This window comes from Sinocyclocheilus grahami, unplaced genomic scaffold (genome assembly GCF_001515645.1).
Source record: "Sinocyclocheilus grahami isolate Dianchi unplaced genomic scaffold, SAMN03320097.WGS_v1.1 scaffold1986.1, whole genome shotgun sequence".
Classification (NCBI taxonomy): domain Eukaryota; kingdom Metazoa; phylum Chordata; class Actinopteri; order Cypriniformes; family Cyprinidae; genus Sinocyclocheilus; species Sinocyclocheilus grahami.
Window position 1 is genome coordinate 63689 of NW_015507165.1, and position 19288 is coordinate 82976.

Sequence of the window (19288 nt, forward strand, 5' to 3'; positions counted from 1 at the left end):
GAACTTTTCTGTCCCATAAGATGATTAAAAAATTATTTTTTTTTGCTTTTTTCATTGTTTTAAATTTAATTTTGCCATAATTTCAGTACCCAGACTTTTTAATCTTAAATTTATCAAAGATTTAAAACCAGGAAAATTCTTCTTTGCGCCTTTTCCTAAATTCATTAGATATGTATTTGTATTTATATGTTTAATGTGTAACTTTATTAGGTGGTTTATTTTATATTTTTTAGAGATAGTAATATTAAAAACTTGAGTCAATCAATTATTTAATTAATTAAAATAACTATATATATATGTATATACTGTATACAGTAGTCAACATTTGAAGTGGATCAAAAAAGTTCATCAAAGTTGTCCTAAGACAAGAACACATTTTGGTTTTAGTTTTTAGGACAACTTTGATCCACTTCAAATGTTGACTAGTGCATACATTCACACACACATACTCACTCTCTCTCTATACAAACTGTCTGCAAGGTAAATGTTTGTGTTTGCAAGTCCAACTGTTGTCCAAAATGCTATTTTCTTTTTTATTTCAGGTAGTCAAAAACACCTCTAATTCAGTTCTGTTCAGTTTTTGTGAAGAGTTAAAGGTGCTGTGAAAGGATCTAATCACAGACTCGTTTGCTGAAGAGTCCTTTAGGAAGGTCTTTCTAAGCTGTTCTGTGGTTTTGTGTGTTTCAGGTGGGTACTGAGTATCGTGCCCTCTCTTGCGTCTGCCGCTGCTTGGATCTGCTTATAGTACCAGCCTCAGCTTTCCTGCCTGCTTGCTGCCCACATCAATGAAAGGACTGCCCGCACAACCCCACAATCCCTGTGACCCCAAACGACCCCTACACAAACACACAGAGCTGAAGTGGGCACTATTGAATCAGCCAATCAGATTAAAGGATTTTTGCTTTGGGATCCATTACTGCAGGTCTCTCTTTTTTTTTTAGCAGCAACATTTTTTTGTCCTTTTTGCTTTGGCCTGGTGTGCATCCACAAGGAAAGAGGAGCTTAATGATCTAAGAAGGAGAGGAACATTCTTAAAAGGACAAACACAAGCACACCCAAAGCACTTTGGGATATTAAGGAATTGAAGTTTTCTTGCCGCTAAAGCGTGTTGAGATGGCGATGAACATGGCTTACATGCGGGACACGAAATGGCTGACGCTGGAGGTGTGTCGGGAGTTTCAGCGTGGAACGTGCACTCGCTCCGATGCTGAGTGCAAGTTTGCACATCCCGCCAAGAGCTGCCAGGTGGAGAACGGGAGAGTCATCGCGTGCTTTGACTCACTGAAGGTAAGAAACACCTCAAACTTTGACACCTCAGCCATTTGCAGGTATTTCAGGTATCTAGATGTATGCCAACAAAATGTAGTTTCAATTTCTGGCGGAAATCTGTCTGTCTGATCCTTCTTAATGTCCACTTTTGGTCACATGATTCTATTTATTATTATTATTCGTTTTTTATTTTTTATTTTTTGTATTTATTATATTTGTATTATGTGTATATATATATATATATATATATATATATATATATAAATTATATATATTTTCTATTTTATTATTTTTTTTAATCTCTGTATTTTATATTTAATTTATTTAATTTTATTTAATTTTTCTTAATTTTATTGGTTGCTCTTATTTTATTTTTGATCATTTTTGACACATTCTTTTTACATGTATTATTTTCTATTTATATACTTTTTACATTTTATTTCTGACCTTTTATTATTATTTTAGTTTTAATATTTTATTATTGTTTAGATTTTTTATTTTATATATATATATATATATATATATATATATTTTTTTTTTTATTTTTTTTTTTTTATACCATTTTTGACATTCTTTTTATGACCATGGTTGAGAAAGGACAGAAAAGGCAGAGCAGGAAGAGAAGCAAAAATGAAAGATGTTGCTCACATCAAATCATGTGCGCCAACTACTAGGCCATAACAATTTTTGGTTTTAAGAAATGTTTCCCTTTAATGCAAATATTCAGATTTATTCATTCATTAATTATAGATTGTTTACCAGGTTTTACTAGTTTACTCATTTTACTAGTCAAATAGCACTTTTATGAGCATGAAAATAAGCAAGATTAGTTTCCCTATTATCTGGCTGTATAAATGGCTCAATGTTTTACCTCTGAATGACACAGCACAGGCTTTAGCCGTAAATTCCTTCTTCCTACTTTGGATGTTAACATGAGCATTCCACACACTATATAAAAATGTAAATCAACTTCACTGTAAAGCGCAGGGACTTTTATATGTGAATATCTTTTACAAGCGTAGTAGTCTAGACCACAGTACTTATGGGAGGACCATGGCAACACACAAGCATTGTTGTCATCATAGGCGTAGCTTGATGTTTGAGTTTGGGGGGGCCAAACCGAACCGGTGGATTTGGTCAGACGTACTTTTAAACACATTTTAGTTTTGCTATAGTAAATCTACATATTCACATTCACATAGAGCAGTGGCAAGTGTGAGGTTGTCATGGTAACCGCATGCATTGCCCACGAATTACAGCTGCGCTTCTATTTCGCCGCAATAAACACGTTTAAAATGCACAATAAACATGTCTGTCAAAACGATCTCAAAGGAGGCTTTTATTAAGCAAATCAAGGAGTGAATTACTCATCCACTGTTTTTAAAACAGACATTTGTTGAGCTTGATTCAAGTTAATGCACAATGAGGCGCACACTTTTTATTTAGTCTTATTGAATAGACGATAAACAGTTTATATTCTAAAATCTATTTAAAGGTTGTGTTCTGTGAAAATTAAATAACATTTGGATGTAAATGGTCGGCATAAAAGTAGTGTGCGGCTAAACTGGCTGCGTCCTGTGGATCACCTTTATCTGATTGTCTGGGTCCGGAATCATTAAGCACGGCATTAATATCTTCATCTGAGTTTTTCGTTGTCACCAGATTTCTCTACAGTTCGTGTATGTTGTTAAAAACGCGGAACATCATTTTATTCCACACAACAGGCAAGCATTACCGTTAAGTCTATTATCCACCAAAATGCAGATTCATCACATGACAATTCTTACGCAAATGAGATTGAGGGAGACGTTAAGTTTGTTTTGATTTATTAATTTACTTACAATAACAATTTAAAATGTATTAACTTTTACGTATTCACTTTTACATGTATTATTAACTGCATTATATGCATTTTTACTTCATAGAAAAAACGTTATAAATAAATATTTAGTACAATTCTTAAATAGCTATGCTACGGCCCCCCTGGACCCCCCACAAGCTATGCCCATGGTTGTCATGATTGTTATCGAAACTGATGATCATTGTCACAAAAAGAACAAGCCTTGGGCTTCACATGATAGGAATCCTAAATGTTTTGCTTAGAGAAGTTCCTGCGAACTCTCAAAGTTGCAAAACATTTCGACAATGTTCAAATCCAGGTCTCTCACAGAAGAAGACTAAACATGAACTGATTATTCTGTGATTTGCTGCCTTGTAATAATAACACACTGAATCTCTGATGTTTGGACAAAGCAGGCTGAGGTCTCGGCTCTTTTCTGCGGTTTTGGTTCAGTTCCTCATTTGGTCGAGTCAAAGATACACTCAGTACAGCTTACGCACTCTGAAACCACCCAGAACCTGACCCGAAGGTTTTGGTGATTTGGCATTCACGATAATGCTTTTCATTTAATGTTGATAATTATATAGCTATATTGTTTTTTTTAAACCCTTCGACTATTCAGCAAAAAGCCACTGGTAATAATACAAATCCCAAAAATATGAGAACATATACAGAGAGAGGCCGCTCGCAGAAACTAATGCGTGTGTTTCTGTCATTCCCGTTTCCCGTCCTGAGGTCTGAACGGAGTATTTGCTCTCTTCAGATCCAAATCCTTCGTTTTGAACAGCCTTATACCAGCCAGTAACTCCACAGAGATCTGATCCTCCTCCATGAGCCCTCTGCTTCTCCCTCTAATAACACCAAAAATCACATCCATCAGTGTGGACCCCAAGACTGGCCCTCTCAGAAAGTCTGAGTCAACAAAGACAGAGAGGTCTGTAATGCCTAGCAGAAGAAACTAGGTGTTCTCGCAACTTCCTGCTATTTGGATACATGAATTATTTGGTGTTTATAGAGGGGAAAACACTATTGTGTTATGACAAGATATTTTAATCGATGGACAATTGTTAATTTATTAATTAACAATTAATAAATTAATTTCACACGAAAGTTCTGACAAAAATTAAACACAGCTAATGTGAGTTTTATAAGTGTTGCTATTTTATTTAATTATTAGCATTAAATATAATTAAGTAATTAACATTTTGTATTTTATAAGTTTATCATCATATTTTATATCCAATAAAACAAGCATCTTAAAACATTACTCATATAACTTATAACTTATTTAAAAGAAACACATTTAAAATAAATAAAAATTATGTATAAAATAAATTATAAAAAGTGTATATATATATATATATATATATATTAAATTGATTTCTTTTAAATACATTTTTAATATTTTTTTCTGAAGAAAATGTGAGCTGGACATTTCTGCAGTTGCTAAGTTATGTACAACATTTTTAGAGTGTTGTTAAGGTGTGCTGGGTGGTTGCTAGGGTATTGCTTGTTGGTTGCTAGGTTGTTATGGATGTTTTCCCACCTCTAGTTGTCTGTTATTGTGTTTGTGATGTCTGTCTTTCATCTATGGGTTTTTCCCCTTTTTTATCTTCCATCAAAGAGTTTTTTAGCACACATTTCCTCATTAATCCACATAATCTGATGTAGCATTCATGTTCGTAGAGCAAATGAAATGAGTTTTGCAAACCATCTAACCCAACATATGAGCAATAATAAGAGTGATTTGTCTTAGCAAGCATGTCTAAAAGGTTTTTCCAGTTTACGCCTTATGCTTTGATAAATTAATTATGGCCTATGTCACATCTGTCCAGAATGAGCTTCTGTGAATTTCCACTAATCCATTACTCCGGTTCATGTCGTCCAGTGTTTGGCTTAGTGTGGAGCTACTAAATTATTCATATAAGTAAATATATTTAAATATTAAAAATACCACATGTGCTGAATTATTAAAATGTTTAAATTTGCTGAAATATTTAAAACATCAGTTATGAGTTTATTAGGTGTTCATTTGTATCACCAGGACTTTGCAAACAACTCCACGTAGTGAGTGAGTGAGTGAGTGTGTGTGTGTGTGTGTGCATGACCACTTCCTTCCAGAGCAGTAGGGAATGCCACTTTGTAATTTTCCATCTATTTTTACACGGCAGGAGAAAAGCAAATACACACACACACACACACACTGGCAGGGGGGTTCAAGCTAAATCTCAGGTCTGCTGGGAAATCTTGGCAATGTTTCAGGTGTTCCCCTCCACAGACACACACTCACTCATTCACACATACATACACACACACACATTTGTTTATATTGGACACATGCAGAAGTCGAGACCCTTTCAAAAAATATACAGCATTTACAAAAACACACTATAGGTTTTTAGACATTACCATGAAAATAATACCATGTATTTTTTTTATCACACATTCGTTCTTTTTTTTCTTTTTTTTCAAATGGTATGTAAATACGACAGTAAATGAATATGGGAGTAATACCAAACCATAGTAGATATTAATTTTTATATTATATTATATTATGTATTAGACATTACTGTTCAAAATTTGGGGGTCAGTAAGATTTTTAAAATGTTTTTAACAGAAGTCTTTTATGCACACCGAGGCTGCATTTATCATCAAAAATACATTCATTTTGTGAAATATGATTACAATTTTAATGAAGTGTTTTCTGTTTTAATATATTTTGAAATCTAATTTCTTCCTGTGATGACAAATCTGATTTTTATGAAAACTTCTGTATAATATTTGTGTGGAAACCATGATACATTGTTTCAGGATTCTTTGATAACTATAAAGTTCAAAAGAACAGCATTTTTGTTTTTCAATCGAAACCTTTTGTAACATTATAAATGTCGTCGCTTTTGCTTTTGATCAGTTTACTGCTTTCTTGCTGAATAAAAGTATTAATTTCCAAAAAAAAAAAAAATCATACTGATCCCAAGCATTTGAATAGCATTGTGTTTACTTAATTATCTTATATTTATCTTGTATTTTCTTGTAATGTATTATACAATAATGTTATATTATATTATAGCTATATATAATATTTTATTTATTCTATAAAATATATCACGTATATTTTATATCACCGTAATAGTGTACATAATGATTTTGTCTGTAAATTTAATGAAAAAAAAAAGGTTTATATATTAAATATATTAAACATTAGTTTGTTGACCTTTTGTTTGGAACCTAATAAATGCAAACTAAAGGGCAAGATAATTTGTTACAATTAATAATATATACCATCATACCCCCCAGCTCTGGTAGAGCCACAGTACTGTTTTCTAAAGGAGGAAGAGTGAAAAACAGATGAACTATGAACACGTGTCTTGAGTCGTATGAGAAGATCTACTGTGAATAAAGGCCAGTGAGAGTCGTGAATCTAGTACTGGCCTCATGTGCTTGTTTGAGAGAGAAAGAGAGGTAAAGATCTAAAGAAATTGTTTCAGTGCAGATGTGGACAGAAGAACATTGTCTAGTGTGTGTGTGTGTGTGTGTGACACCTCTCTTTTTGTCATTGTAAAGAAATTGTTTCAGTGCAGATGTGGACAGAAGAACATTGTCTATTGTGTGTGTGTGTGTGTGTGTGTGTGTGTGTGTGTGTAACAACTCTTTTGGTCATGTTGAATCGTGCTGGCTGGATGAAAAGCACACTGTGAGGCTGCTGACGCTGACTGCCGTGGGCCAAAGTCCACACACACGCACGCACACACACACACACACAGCTCAGCTTTATCTATCATCCTTCCATCTGACAGAATGATAGATCTGTTATCTCTGCCTGTATAAATATTGCCAGACTGACAGAGAGAGAGCGAATGCAACAACAAATGAAGTAAATAAAACCGACAGAAAAGAAGAGCTTTAAGCTCAGCTTTATCTATCATCCTTCCATCTGACAGAATGATAGATCTGTTATCTCTGCCTGTATAAATATAGCCAGACTGACAGAGAGAGAGCGAATGCGACAACAAATGAAGTAAATAAAACCGACAGAAAAGAAGAGCTTTAATATGAAGGAAAAATGAATCTGTAAAAAAAATAAAAGTGGTTTTCAGAGAGAGAAGAACGGCTATGAATTTGGTGTTGTTTTACACTTTTGCTCCGAGCGAAATGGAAGATCATAGAGTGGAAAAGTGGCTTGTGAGTGAAGCTGACGTGGGTGTTTGAGCCGGCTGGCCAGTTTCCTCATCTCTAACGAGAAACAGACCTGCCATAATGGCTCACAGAGCCAAGATGGCCACTGCACAGGTTTTGGCAGGAACAGAAGAAACAGGAGGATCTAAGTGTGGGTCAAAACGGACCAAATAGGTGCATCTTCATCCATGAAAACACCTCGTTGTGAGGCCAAAAAACATGTGACTTTATGTAAATGTCCCTGACTTGTGTGCAATGCATTTGTAACTTTGAAGTGGGAAAAAAAAGTTTTTGTCATGTTTAATATCATAATTTCCACTTGGAGCTCATTTTTAGATGAGAGACTTTTTTTTTTCAAAAACATAAAAAAAAATCTTACAAACTTTTGAATGGTAGTGTACGTCACATTATAAACGTCAAATCTGTTTCATATAGTGGTTTTATGTATGTCACTGCTTTATGAGGGCAGCTCACAGCTTAATGATTGGAGCAGACCGTGGATGGCCTTCTTTTAGATGATATAATTAGAACAGGTATCATGACCAGGCATCTAAAACACATTGGTGCAGACACACACACACACACACGCTCATCCAGAAACACAACACAAATAAGTATCTATGCTTTCAACAGTGCATTTGCATACCATGCAAATCATTTGACTGAATATAGTCAAATATTCTTTCCCTTCCCAGCAGCCCTCACAAGCTCCAATCCGACAAGACCGAGGTGAAGTGGAGATCAACCAGTAGTAGGGAGGACCAGCACTCCCATTTAACGCTTATCTCTCCATTTTGGCTCGAGTTAGTGCAATTATGCAACGTACCAGAGGGATCTTCCCAGTTTAATGGCGCTGTTTGCTGGTAACGAACGCTCCTTTGACCTTGTTCAGTCACGCAGAACAAATCTGAATGAATCTAAACAGGATGTTCAAAGCCGATGTAAAATAGATGATATTTGTACACCTGCAACCGCGCTTCAATTGAATTCTGGTTTATTTGTTGCCTACAGACTACATTTACTCAATGAACTGAATTACATAACGGCAGATTTATTTTTTGTGGTAAATGTGATAAATTCATTTAGTTTGCAGGTTCGACATGTACAACATAAAATATACCATTTTTGAATTTGTTATTTTCTTTATTTTCAGCTATTTGAATTAACATGTATAATGTAATGTATCTTATATAATGCAATATTAGTCATGTTTTAAGTTCAAAAATTTATTCTAACTGAAAGTATATACATGTCACCTCATTATTATGACTATGGAAAAATATAGCTATCCTACATTATTACTCACAAATACACTACTGTTCAAACGTTTGGGGTCATTAAGTTTAAATAAATTACTACTTTTGTTCAGCATGAATGCATTAATTTGATAAATTTTTTGAATGTTACCAAAGATATCTATTTTAAATCAATGTGATTCTTTTGAGCTTTCTATTCTAATATTAATCAGCACAAGTGTTTTCAACATTGATAATAATAGTAATAATTGTTTCTTGAGCACCAAATCAGCATATTGGAATGTCACATGATAATTTTTTTTAATGTGAAGTGTGTAATTTTGTGCCACTAGCATCACAAAACTTGTTAAAATAATTATTTTCAAACAGGTTTCCTGAACATTTGCCATTGGTTAAACTGACAGATAGTCCCTCCTCAACCTCACATCATTGGTTGAGCTCATAATGCTGCGTGGAGCTGCAAAAAAACAACTAACTTCAGCTTTAAACCTGGACCTATTTAGCTGTAAGGACCTTTCAGCTTTGCCTTAGCATTCATCCGTCAAGCATGAACCTGCCCTGCCCTTAAAGGGGTCATATGATGCTTTTTTAAAGATCATTATTTTGGGTATTTGGTGTAACAGAATATGTTGACATGCTTTAATGTTCAAATACTGTACATTATTGTAGGTCCTCTATGCCCCGCCTCTCTCAAACGCTTCGTTTTCTACAAAGTCCCTCCTTCCGACAAGCGCAGTCTGCTCTGATTGGCCAGCTGACCCAGTGCATTGTGATTGACCGAACACCGCAAGCACTCGTCTGAAATGTAACGCCCCTTACCATAATCGCGAGCTTTATCTTTCAAAATAAATGTAAAGACAGAGCCTGAAAGGGGAACTGAGTCGCGTGACAGACACAGTGATGAAGCTGGTATGTGTTTGCAGTACACAAGCCACGGTTAAGACAGCTGACTCCCCTGGGATGTGACCCCCCCCCCCTCTCTCTCTCGCTCTCTCTCACACACACGATGCGCAAAACTCCACATTTGAACAGCCAATAGCAAATACTTAAACTAATAACAAAACAGTAGGTGATTCAGAAGCGCCAGATTGTCATAGCAAAGTCAGAACTACCTCCTCTCCTAGGTTCACGAAACGGTCGTCCATAAAATGCATTGCTGTTCTGTTGTAAGTAATCTTAAAGATTCCTAAATGCATCTACTTTCGGAAGGCCAAATAAAGTGCTTTTGCTTTCGCCTAGAAACACAGCGTCTCCCTGACATGGCTGCTTCAACACTAACTGCAGTTACTGAAACCATGCCGTGAACATTTGGGGGCGTGGCAGAGTCTTAACTTTGATAAAGAATATCTCTTTGGTTTTGAGACTTTAGTCTTTGCAACTTTACAGATCATCTTGTAACACTCCAAAGAGAAAGGAAAACTTAAAATCGCATCATATGACCCCTTTAAAAACTGATCCTCGTCTAAAGAAAAGACAAACAGATCAAGGCATGACATGAGGACTTCAGAAGAATGAAATCTCAAAGGCTAGATGCTGAGAAGAGAGGTTATTTGGGATTTGTTTTCAATGGTGAGGTGTGGAAGCCTGAATCTCTGGTCAATGCTACTGCGTACAGTGATGTCGCTTGACATTAACATGTGACTTTATGACATTTGTTGACATAAAGCATGTGTTAATTGCCTTTTAAGGGCTTTGCATTGTTATGTATGACTGTACCAGCTTCAAAACTGCAGTCTGCAAGTCCAAAGATTTCCAAATACCATCATCCGCCTGTTTATAGGAGCTGATCTTCTGCGTCTGAAGACCTCAGCGCTTCGGAATACAGCTCCAGTGCTCAGCCAAACTCTGTCCGCTTCTACAGAAGTCATCATGGCGGCCGGGTCAATCTCATGTTGCACACACTCACAGCTTTTAAAACTCACGTCATCTCTTTGACCCCGTATCAACTCGAGTGTGTGTGTGTGTGTGTTCACTCTCTGTATATGGCTATTTTTGACCCCAAGCTTACAAATTCTGAGACTCTGAGGGTCTTTTTGGTTGTGTGTGACTCGCTCTGCTTGCATTTCTTTGGGTAAAAACCCATTGTCAGGGTTTTAGTGCACTAAACACCTATTAAAACCCAAAGCTAAGCATTATTCTGCTACTGAACTCTAAAGTCACTTTATTGCTCTGAGATACTAATATATGGCTCCAGCTGTTAGATTACTCAGTCATGAAGTTAATGAGATCTCTTTAATATCTCAATTGTTTCTCCCAGACAGCAAACCGATTTAGTGCAGCCTTTTATGCAGTTTTTTTTTCTCGTTTTTATTTGAGGTAGTGTATGAAAAGTGATAATTATGTCTCAAACTTGCTCAGATTTGGCGTGATACCAAATTTGGGGATTTCAACTAGAACTCGAACATTTCTTATCAGCTTCTTACAGAATCTAATTATATGGACTGTGCTACACTAAAAACACTGTTCTCTCACTTTGTCTCATTTATTTCTGGGGGGGGGGGTTTCTACAAAAGAATTTTAAAAGAAACATCTGAGGAAAGTTGATACTTAAAATGAAACAGATAGATAGATAGATAGATAGATAGATAGATAGATAGATAGATAGATAGATAGATCACTGAGTGGTCCTGTGAGTGTAGTAACATTCAACAAATGTGATCCAACTCAACATACGCAACAAGCACTAGAGAACGAGCCTGAACCAGTCTCTCCATGTATGGAGACAGAGCAGCGAATGCCCTACAGCAGCCCAACCACTGTTAGTAGCACGCTCACAGAAAACACAGACACACTGGGCATTCATTAGAGAATAAATGACTGTTTGAAAGCATAAACATGAGCTCAGTAAATCCACAGAGGACGTTTTCATTCCTGGATCATGCCATAGAAACAAGCCAGCACTGGGATCTAACACACACACACAGAGCATGAACCCAACCAGCAGACCGAGAAAACTGTTTATCTGACATACTGTCCCAGTGTGTCATAACAAAATCATCTAATTCCTGCTCCCTCCCTTTCTCTCACTCACTCCATTTTCTATTTTGTATTAAAATATTTACACTAAAAAGTACTATAGCACACACTAGTGCATTACTTAAATAAAGTTTCCTCAACTGCAGTGCACTCTGGGAGTCGTGTGCACTGGAGGACATGCATATGAGTTTTAAACCCAAATTGGCCCCTGAAAGAGTTAGATAGACCGCTTATCAGGAACAGCCTGACCCTGACCTACTTCAGTGTGTGTGTGTGTGTGTGTTTGTGTGCTGGTCCCCCAGCCCTGTGTGTTGCTGTGAGAGAGCGATTTCATCTCTGCGTGACTCAGCTTCTAGTGAACTCTAGGAGTGGACCCTACACTTCCTGTAGATCTGATTGGGCTGAGTCATCAAAGCTCTCACTGACAGGAAATGCATCATCAACCTCGATGCATCAGTCTTTAAGAGGGAGGGGTCACCGAAATGCGTTATTCATTAGCGCAGTGACCGCAACACACACCATGTCACATTAGCATACAAAATTATGTTTGTGCGCATTTTATGTGCATGTTGTGTTTGTGAGGTATCGCATTATAGGTGAAATGCATATAATTACAGACATTTCTGAGGTTGTGTTTTAAAACACACACACACATAAGCGATGGTACAGATGTGACTAACCCTCCGTAGACTGTTTGCACAAACCTTGTGTCTGTCCTGGTCATGGTATCCTAGCAACAGAGCCCTCCATCTAAGCCCAGCTCATTCTGATGTGTATTTATGAAAAAGGATCGAAAACACACTGAATTCAATTATCAAAGCCCTGGAATAATGATGGAAGAGAGGAAAGAAGTCCGTTTTCGAAATGCTTTTGTCTGTTTTTTAAATGTTTATGAATCTGAGAATATACGCCTGTAAAAGTGAATAGAGTTACTGATTATACAGCAGATCTTGATTTTGATTGGTCAATCGCTGCATTCTGCAGTAAATGTTTTTGTATGTCTGTTAAACGTTACATTTGAGTGATTTTTTTGCTAGTTTTATTTCTCTCGTATCACATGGCTGTATAAAATCATTTCAAATCAATATTTCATTTGTTTATTTACTAAGAAGACACAGGATAATATATTGTCAGCTGGTCATTATCCCAAAATAAACCCCTTCGGAGTGAAACAGGATCTCTGTGGTAGTTTATTTTGCGGTAATGACCATCGGATTGTACGTTGTCTCATAGGAGCTATGATTGAAACGCAATACTGTGTACTGCGTACTACTGTCTAATATCTGTTTATATGACATACTATTAAAATAGTATGTGAAATTGTATGCGGTATGCAATAATAAACATTATAAATGTTAATATGATTGTCACTATGACCTCACTTTGTTGCACATTTTATCCAGAAAGTGGATAAAAATTGATCATATCGGAATTTTTTTTCAGTTAACTTTTGGCAATCTGATCAAATAATGAGTACAATTTCAATTCACTTCCATTCCATTTATATCTTTGGAAATGGAAAATATCTATATACTGTGCACATATATACAGTCGCTTATTTTTATATTCTTATCTGATTTTTAAATGTTTTTATGCCCACCAAGGCTGCTAATCTTTGATCAAAAATACAGTAAATATTGTAAAATATTATTACAGTTTAAAATAACTATTTTAATATATTTTAAAATGTTATTTATTCCTGTGACGCAAAGCTGAATATTCAGCAGCAGTTACTACAGTCTTAAGTGTCACATGATCATTCAGAAAATCATTTTAATGTGTATTTTATTTTATTTAGTATTTTTATTTTGTATATATTTATACCTTTTATGTTCCATCTCTAATAATAATAACTATAAAAAGTGTTTAGAGTGCAGACCACAGCTGAATTTGAGAAGTTATCAGTTATCAGTCTGTGGGAGAGCCCTGCACAGGACCTGAATGAGATCACCCCGACTTTGAGGGTAAAGGAGGGAGGGTCGGATAATCCCATGGAGACTATACGGATAATCCCGGGATTATAATCCTAATCCTGTATCACACTGGACAGCTCACATTGCTGCTAATCGGCTGTAGCGCCCTAAAGCCACTGTGAACACTGTTAATCCTGTTACTGAGATCCACGTAATCTCACGCTGATAAGGTAATCATACAGAGAGTTAAACGTCTATGTGTATGCCAGTTATAGCCTACATGTGGGCCAGCCAGTGATCTTCATGTCTGACTGAAAGTATAAAAATGCTTTTGTGAGATACCCTCCCACAAAGCTGTTTTATGTTTAGGGATAGAAAATATTATTCTCAATAGAAGTCAGTGGAAAAGGTCCATATATCCGAATGACATTGATTACTGCAAACAGCTCCGTGACCTTTGACCCCACCCTTTCGCTCCGGATTAGCCAGGCGTGTGGTCGCGTGAGGAATGTGTAAGGAAATCTTGACAGGCGTGAGACAATGACAACAAACGTGCACCGTGAGAACCATGGCAGTGTCAGAGGGGGGTGTGCAGCGAGAAAAAATAAAGAGGCAAAGAAACTATTAACGACAAAAGAGTTGGCAGAGGCAGCGACAGCTGACCAAGATCTGACTCTCTCTCTGCATCTCTCTTTATTCTCCGTCAACCACAAAGTCACAGATGAAGCAATAGATGAACATTGCACAGAAAAAGAGAACTACACTTTTCTAAGAAATGTGGTGTAAAACTTGCTATCTTGATGCTAGAGTGTTGCTAAAGGGTTTTGAGTGTTGCTGTGTGGTTGCGATGGTGAGATGGTACAAATGTAAAGCAGCAGCACATTTTCTTCAGCAAGGCGTATGATTTGAGATATAATTTATATCCTTATCACAATATTAGTTAATTTAGTTACACGCTAAGATGTAATAGTTAGGGGTCTAAGTATGAGCAATAATAATAGCATACACTACTAAACAAAAACAACGTATGGAAGACCAGTTCCACCACATAAGAAAAAAAAATCATAATTATCACAAAAAAGTGATTTCAAGATATAAAAAAGTTTCAAATACTTAAAATTATGATACAAGTCAAGATTATGAGATACAAAAGTCAGTGATGAGAGATAGACAAAATTGCATAATTTAGTCATCAAAAATCATGACAAAAAAAGTTGAAATTGACAAGAAATTATAGTGAAATTACAAGATTCTAAGTCAATTATGAGATAAAAGTCAAAATGATTAGATGTAGTGAATTTTAAGATGAAAAATCTAAATTATTACAAAAAGTTGAAATTATGAAATAAAAGTCATCATTAAATGGCAAAGCAAGATTATTAGATACTAAGTCAATTATGAGATAAAAAGTCTAAATTATGACATGCAAAGTTTAAATTATAAGACAAAAGTCATCAAAAATCATGACAAAAAAAGCTGAAATTGACAAGAAATGATCAGATAGTAAGTCAATTTTGAGATAAAAGTCAAAATTATGAGATGTAGTGAATTTTAAGATGAAAAAGTTGAAATTGACAAGAAATGACAAAGCAAAATTATAAGATGCTAAGTCAATTATGAGATAAAACTTAAAATGATGACATTGCATCATAATTGAGATAAGTCAGAATTTTGACATAAAAAGTTGAAATAAAATAATTTAAAAAAAAAAACTTTTTATCTCATAATTTCAATCTTTTATGTCATAATTTTGACTTTTTTCTTCTTTTAAAATTATGATTTACCAACGCATGATTTATTTTTCTTATGTGGAGGAAATGGGCTTCCATAAGAATTAATTCACTTCATTAGTGAAAATGAAGAGTAGGACTTATTTCAGTAATATACAGGCACAGAATGAGGGGAAAATAGTTAGATCAATATTGAGCACTTATACACACACACACACACACATTGTAAAACACGTCTGCCAGTAAACTGTAAGTCAGTGCAAGTACAAAGGGACTCTGTTGCTGCGGGACAGCAGCGGCTGACACTATACATGAGGATGAGACCTTCCTCCATCCCCTTAAAATCACACACACTCACACACATTTAATCTGTTCTAGGAATTTTATCCATGTCGGTGATGCTACAGTATATTGATACATTTTGGACATTCAGCTGTAAAACAGAAGTTTATCTTGTTTACAAGTGAACGATGCAACACAAAAATAAATGGTCCTGTTATAATTACAACTATATTATAACAACTAAAAACTAAGCTAATTTAATATGATGGTATAGACTATAGACTGGTGATATAAGAGGGGTTTAAAGGAGGCTTTAGACTAAAATTCTCTCCTATCCTTGTACACTCAGCTAAACCTTTTGTAACTTGAGATGGGCTGAGTTGAAACTTTTTCTTTCCGTAATTTTAGTCCAGCTATAAAAGGGAACATCAGCCAATTTACAAGGATGAGAGGACACTTCTTGTTTCTTGTTTAATTCAAAGGGTTAGAGAGAAACTAAAACTAAATCAATTTTGGTGCAAGAAACTTTTACTGACACTGACAGTTGACTAAGTGGATTTCAGGGATGAAAAATGCTACAAGTGTGTCTGCATGAAAGTATAATTCACAACATTTTGATAAGAAGTACTTGTGAAATATCTAAAAATAACAAACATTTGTCTGACAGTTGATTGATATGCATTCAGCTGCACTTTTTATATGTGTGCTAATTACATTCTTTTTCACTATATGTGTTGTTAATGGTGTTTCTGTAAATGCATGCATATGCTTAAAAACCACACCTGAGGTGAATGGAACATACCCTCTGTTTTTTGGCTCAGTGCTTGCCATATGCAAGCAGTGACCTAAATGACCTGCCATAGCAGTGCTGGAAAGACTGCATCCTTTCTCTCTCTCTCTCTCTCTCTCTCACTCTCTCTCGGATCCAGCTGTCAGGAGGCCGAGTGACGATCACAAATGACTTTCTCTCCAGCCTCTCTGATTTCACTGACAGGGCTGTCTGTAGTGCACTGACTGAGGATCATGTTTCAAATGCGTTTCCTGCCATGCACAACTGGAGGTTTTTCACCTCAGTGATAAAAAACTACAAACAGCACATGCAAAAAAACATGAAAAGGAATATTAGCACTTATGATAGGTGCTTCATGAACTTGCCAGACAGAGCTATATTCACTGGAAATTGAAAGTGTAGTTTTATAGTGGATTTTTTTATAATGCTCTTTCTTTCTTTTGCTATTGTGTATATGCAAGCAAGGCCAGAATAATTTGACATTTAAAAAAAAAGGATCAGTTTTAAAGAAAATTAGATTAGATAATTGTAACAAAATTCTGTATGGCTCAGTCCAGTCAGCAGCTTATAAAAAGCGACAAAAATCAATGATTGAGTTTAAACTAAATAAAGTAAATAGATAATCCAAGTCAATAAATAAAGTTGATTCTTGATTCTTTAAAAATGCATTTGCATTATGCAACAAAATAATGCATTATTCATATTAATATTAAAAGAATCCAAATACTTTTGGGGTACAATGGGTTTCATCATTGTTTTACATTCTCTATCAGTGTTTGCAACTATATAAGGAAGATTTTATTTGGTCAAAATCTATAATTTGGGGTTAAATAAATGTAATTCAAAATTCAAGATTTGTATTTGTTACATACACAGTTATATACAAAATACAACTTGCAGTGAAATGTAAGCCTAGTCAGTTACTCATAAGTACAGGGAAGTACAAAATGACAGATAAAAGATAAAACCGTAATAGTTAAATGTTTGGTTAAGAACTCCATTGCTCCAGATCTCACTATGCTCTAGATCTAACATTTTCTCGCACTGAATGGCTCCTTAGTTAAATGAATCATGTCCTTACATGTGTGTGTCATGTGACCTGAGCCCCTGTGCTGCTGTACTGCAGGAGGTTACGGATGGGGTGAGTGGGGTTAGATGGGGTGAGTGTAACTCGACTCCGGTAGCCCTGACACACACGGCTCGCCCCATATCACCCACCTCCCATAAACACATCTTTCTTTTATCCTTCAACTTGATTGTCTCCTCATTCTTTCCCCTCCTGCCACCTCTTTTGCTTTTCATCTCGGCAGGTCAGTGAGCGTACAGTACTAATATCTCTCGCACATGCTCAGTAGAGCCGTGTTACACCTTTCACAGAACACTCTCACCCACACACCCTTCAACATGCACAGACCCGCATAAAACACACACACAGATCCTTTCAACATTTTCATTGCACAGATTCACATTTGTATCTGACTTCCTTCAAAGGTTTGACTGTGCTGACAAATATTAAGTGTCAGTGACTTCATGTGTGATACTATATATATATATATATATATATATATATATATATATAAAGTGTATATATATGATTTGTATTATGAGGTATTACGATTTAAAATCATTATTAAATTATTAAGTCAATAAAATAATAATACTAAATATTATTAATAATAATAAAATAAAGGTTAATTAAAACCTAAAGTTAATTAGTAGATCATTATCTAAAGGTGTGGGAAATAAATTGTAATAATTAAATACAACATTATTAAATTATTTATTAAATAAAATAATAATAAAGCATTTTTATAGCATTTGTAACTGTTGATTAGTTGATCATTGTCTAAATGTGTGAAAAACAAATTGTATTAATTAAAACCATTATTACATTTATTAAATAAAATAATATAATACAATTATGTATAATTATAATGAATTATTATAATAAGAGTTTCTCATTAAAATGAAATATATTGCGTACATTTTAATATTTTTTTAATATTCCGCAGAATTTAAATTTGATGTTTTAGATTAAAACAAGTTGAATGCTATAATTGTAATTAAAACTACATTGTTTACCATATTTTTGGCTTGTCTGTAAAATGAGAATTATACATTTGAAAAAAATAAATAAATAACAGCAACAGTTGCTAAGGTAGTAACATTTGAAGATTTTTAGCAAGGGCCTATTGAATTAGAAAACTATATTTTTGAGTGTGTGACACTTGCATGAATCAAGTTTGCAGAAATGCAGAAGGAACTAAAGACGGAGAGTTCTGAGAGAGTCTTCATCTTCTCATAGCCCAGCTTCACTAATGACTTAAACAGATGGTCGAAACTTCAGCTCACAGAATACCAGCCAGACACTCACAGCCAAGTATGTGTGTGTTTTATTTATTTTCTACATGCTGCATAGATAGGAGCGCAAACTTACGTCACACTTCCAGAAGGTTCTGCTATCTGCTTTAGCCTCTGTCTCTGGTATATCACTGACCAGTTATACAAAGTGAATTCAGTTGGAATTAATTCGTGTTAGACTAAAAATAACAATCGAAATGCTCTGGCATGTTATTTTGGAATGCATATGTTACCAAACTGCTAATGTGTTGTATAAATGTGATTGTTGGACAGGTGTTTAGTCAAATCAAGACTTATAATAGATAAGTTCCTAGTTTGTTTGTGTTGGGGAAACTTCGTTAATAGTATTTGCAGCTGGTGGAGATCTTCAGTGACCAGGATGAACTGATGACGCCTGTCAGTGTATGATAGTGGAGGAAGACAAACCCAGAGAGGGTTTAACATTTAGGGGTGTGTTTGTGTGTGTGGTACTGCTGAGGGACATCTGACTCCCTGCTATTTTCCCCTCGAATTAACTGACCTGACCTCTCACTCACAATGTTTGTCTAACAGGTCCCACACTTATTATTGACTTGGTCTAGCTAAACTGGGTGTAAAAGTGCTACACATTTATATTGTCTCTACAAAAACGTTAACTATTTGTGGGGTTGGGGTCTTTGTGTGTGTGTGTGTGTGTGTGTGTGTGTGTGTGTGTG

At 35.4% G+C, this 19288-nt stretch overlaps 1 protein-coding gene across 16 annotated transcripts in view; it reads left to right on the top strand.

The window, feature by feature from the left end:
* Positions 1–19288, top strand: part of LOC107573627 (muscleblind-like protein 1) — a 69055-nt gene that overhangs the window by 34233 nt on the left and 15534 nt on the right. For 15 of the 16 annotated variants that reach the window (XR_001607544.1, XM_016260055.1, XM_016260057.1 and 12 more), the window contains one exon: positions 688–1287. Coding sequence is in view for 14 of the 16 variants with exons in the window: in XM_016260055.1 (XP_016115541.1) it covers positions 1114–1287 (174 nt within the window). In the remaining 2 variants the exon portion in view is untranslated. Of the gene's footprint in view, positions 1–687; positions 1288–3872; positions 4044–19288 lie in introns of those variants that run through there. The other variant, XM_016260065.1, reaches the window with a different exon arrangement.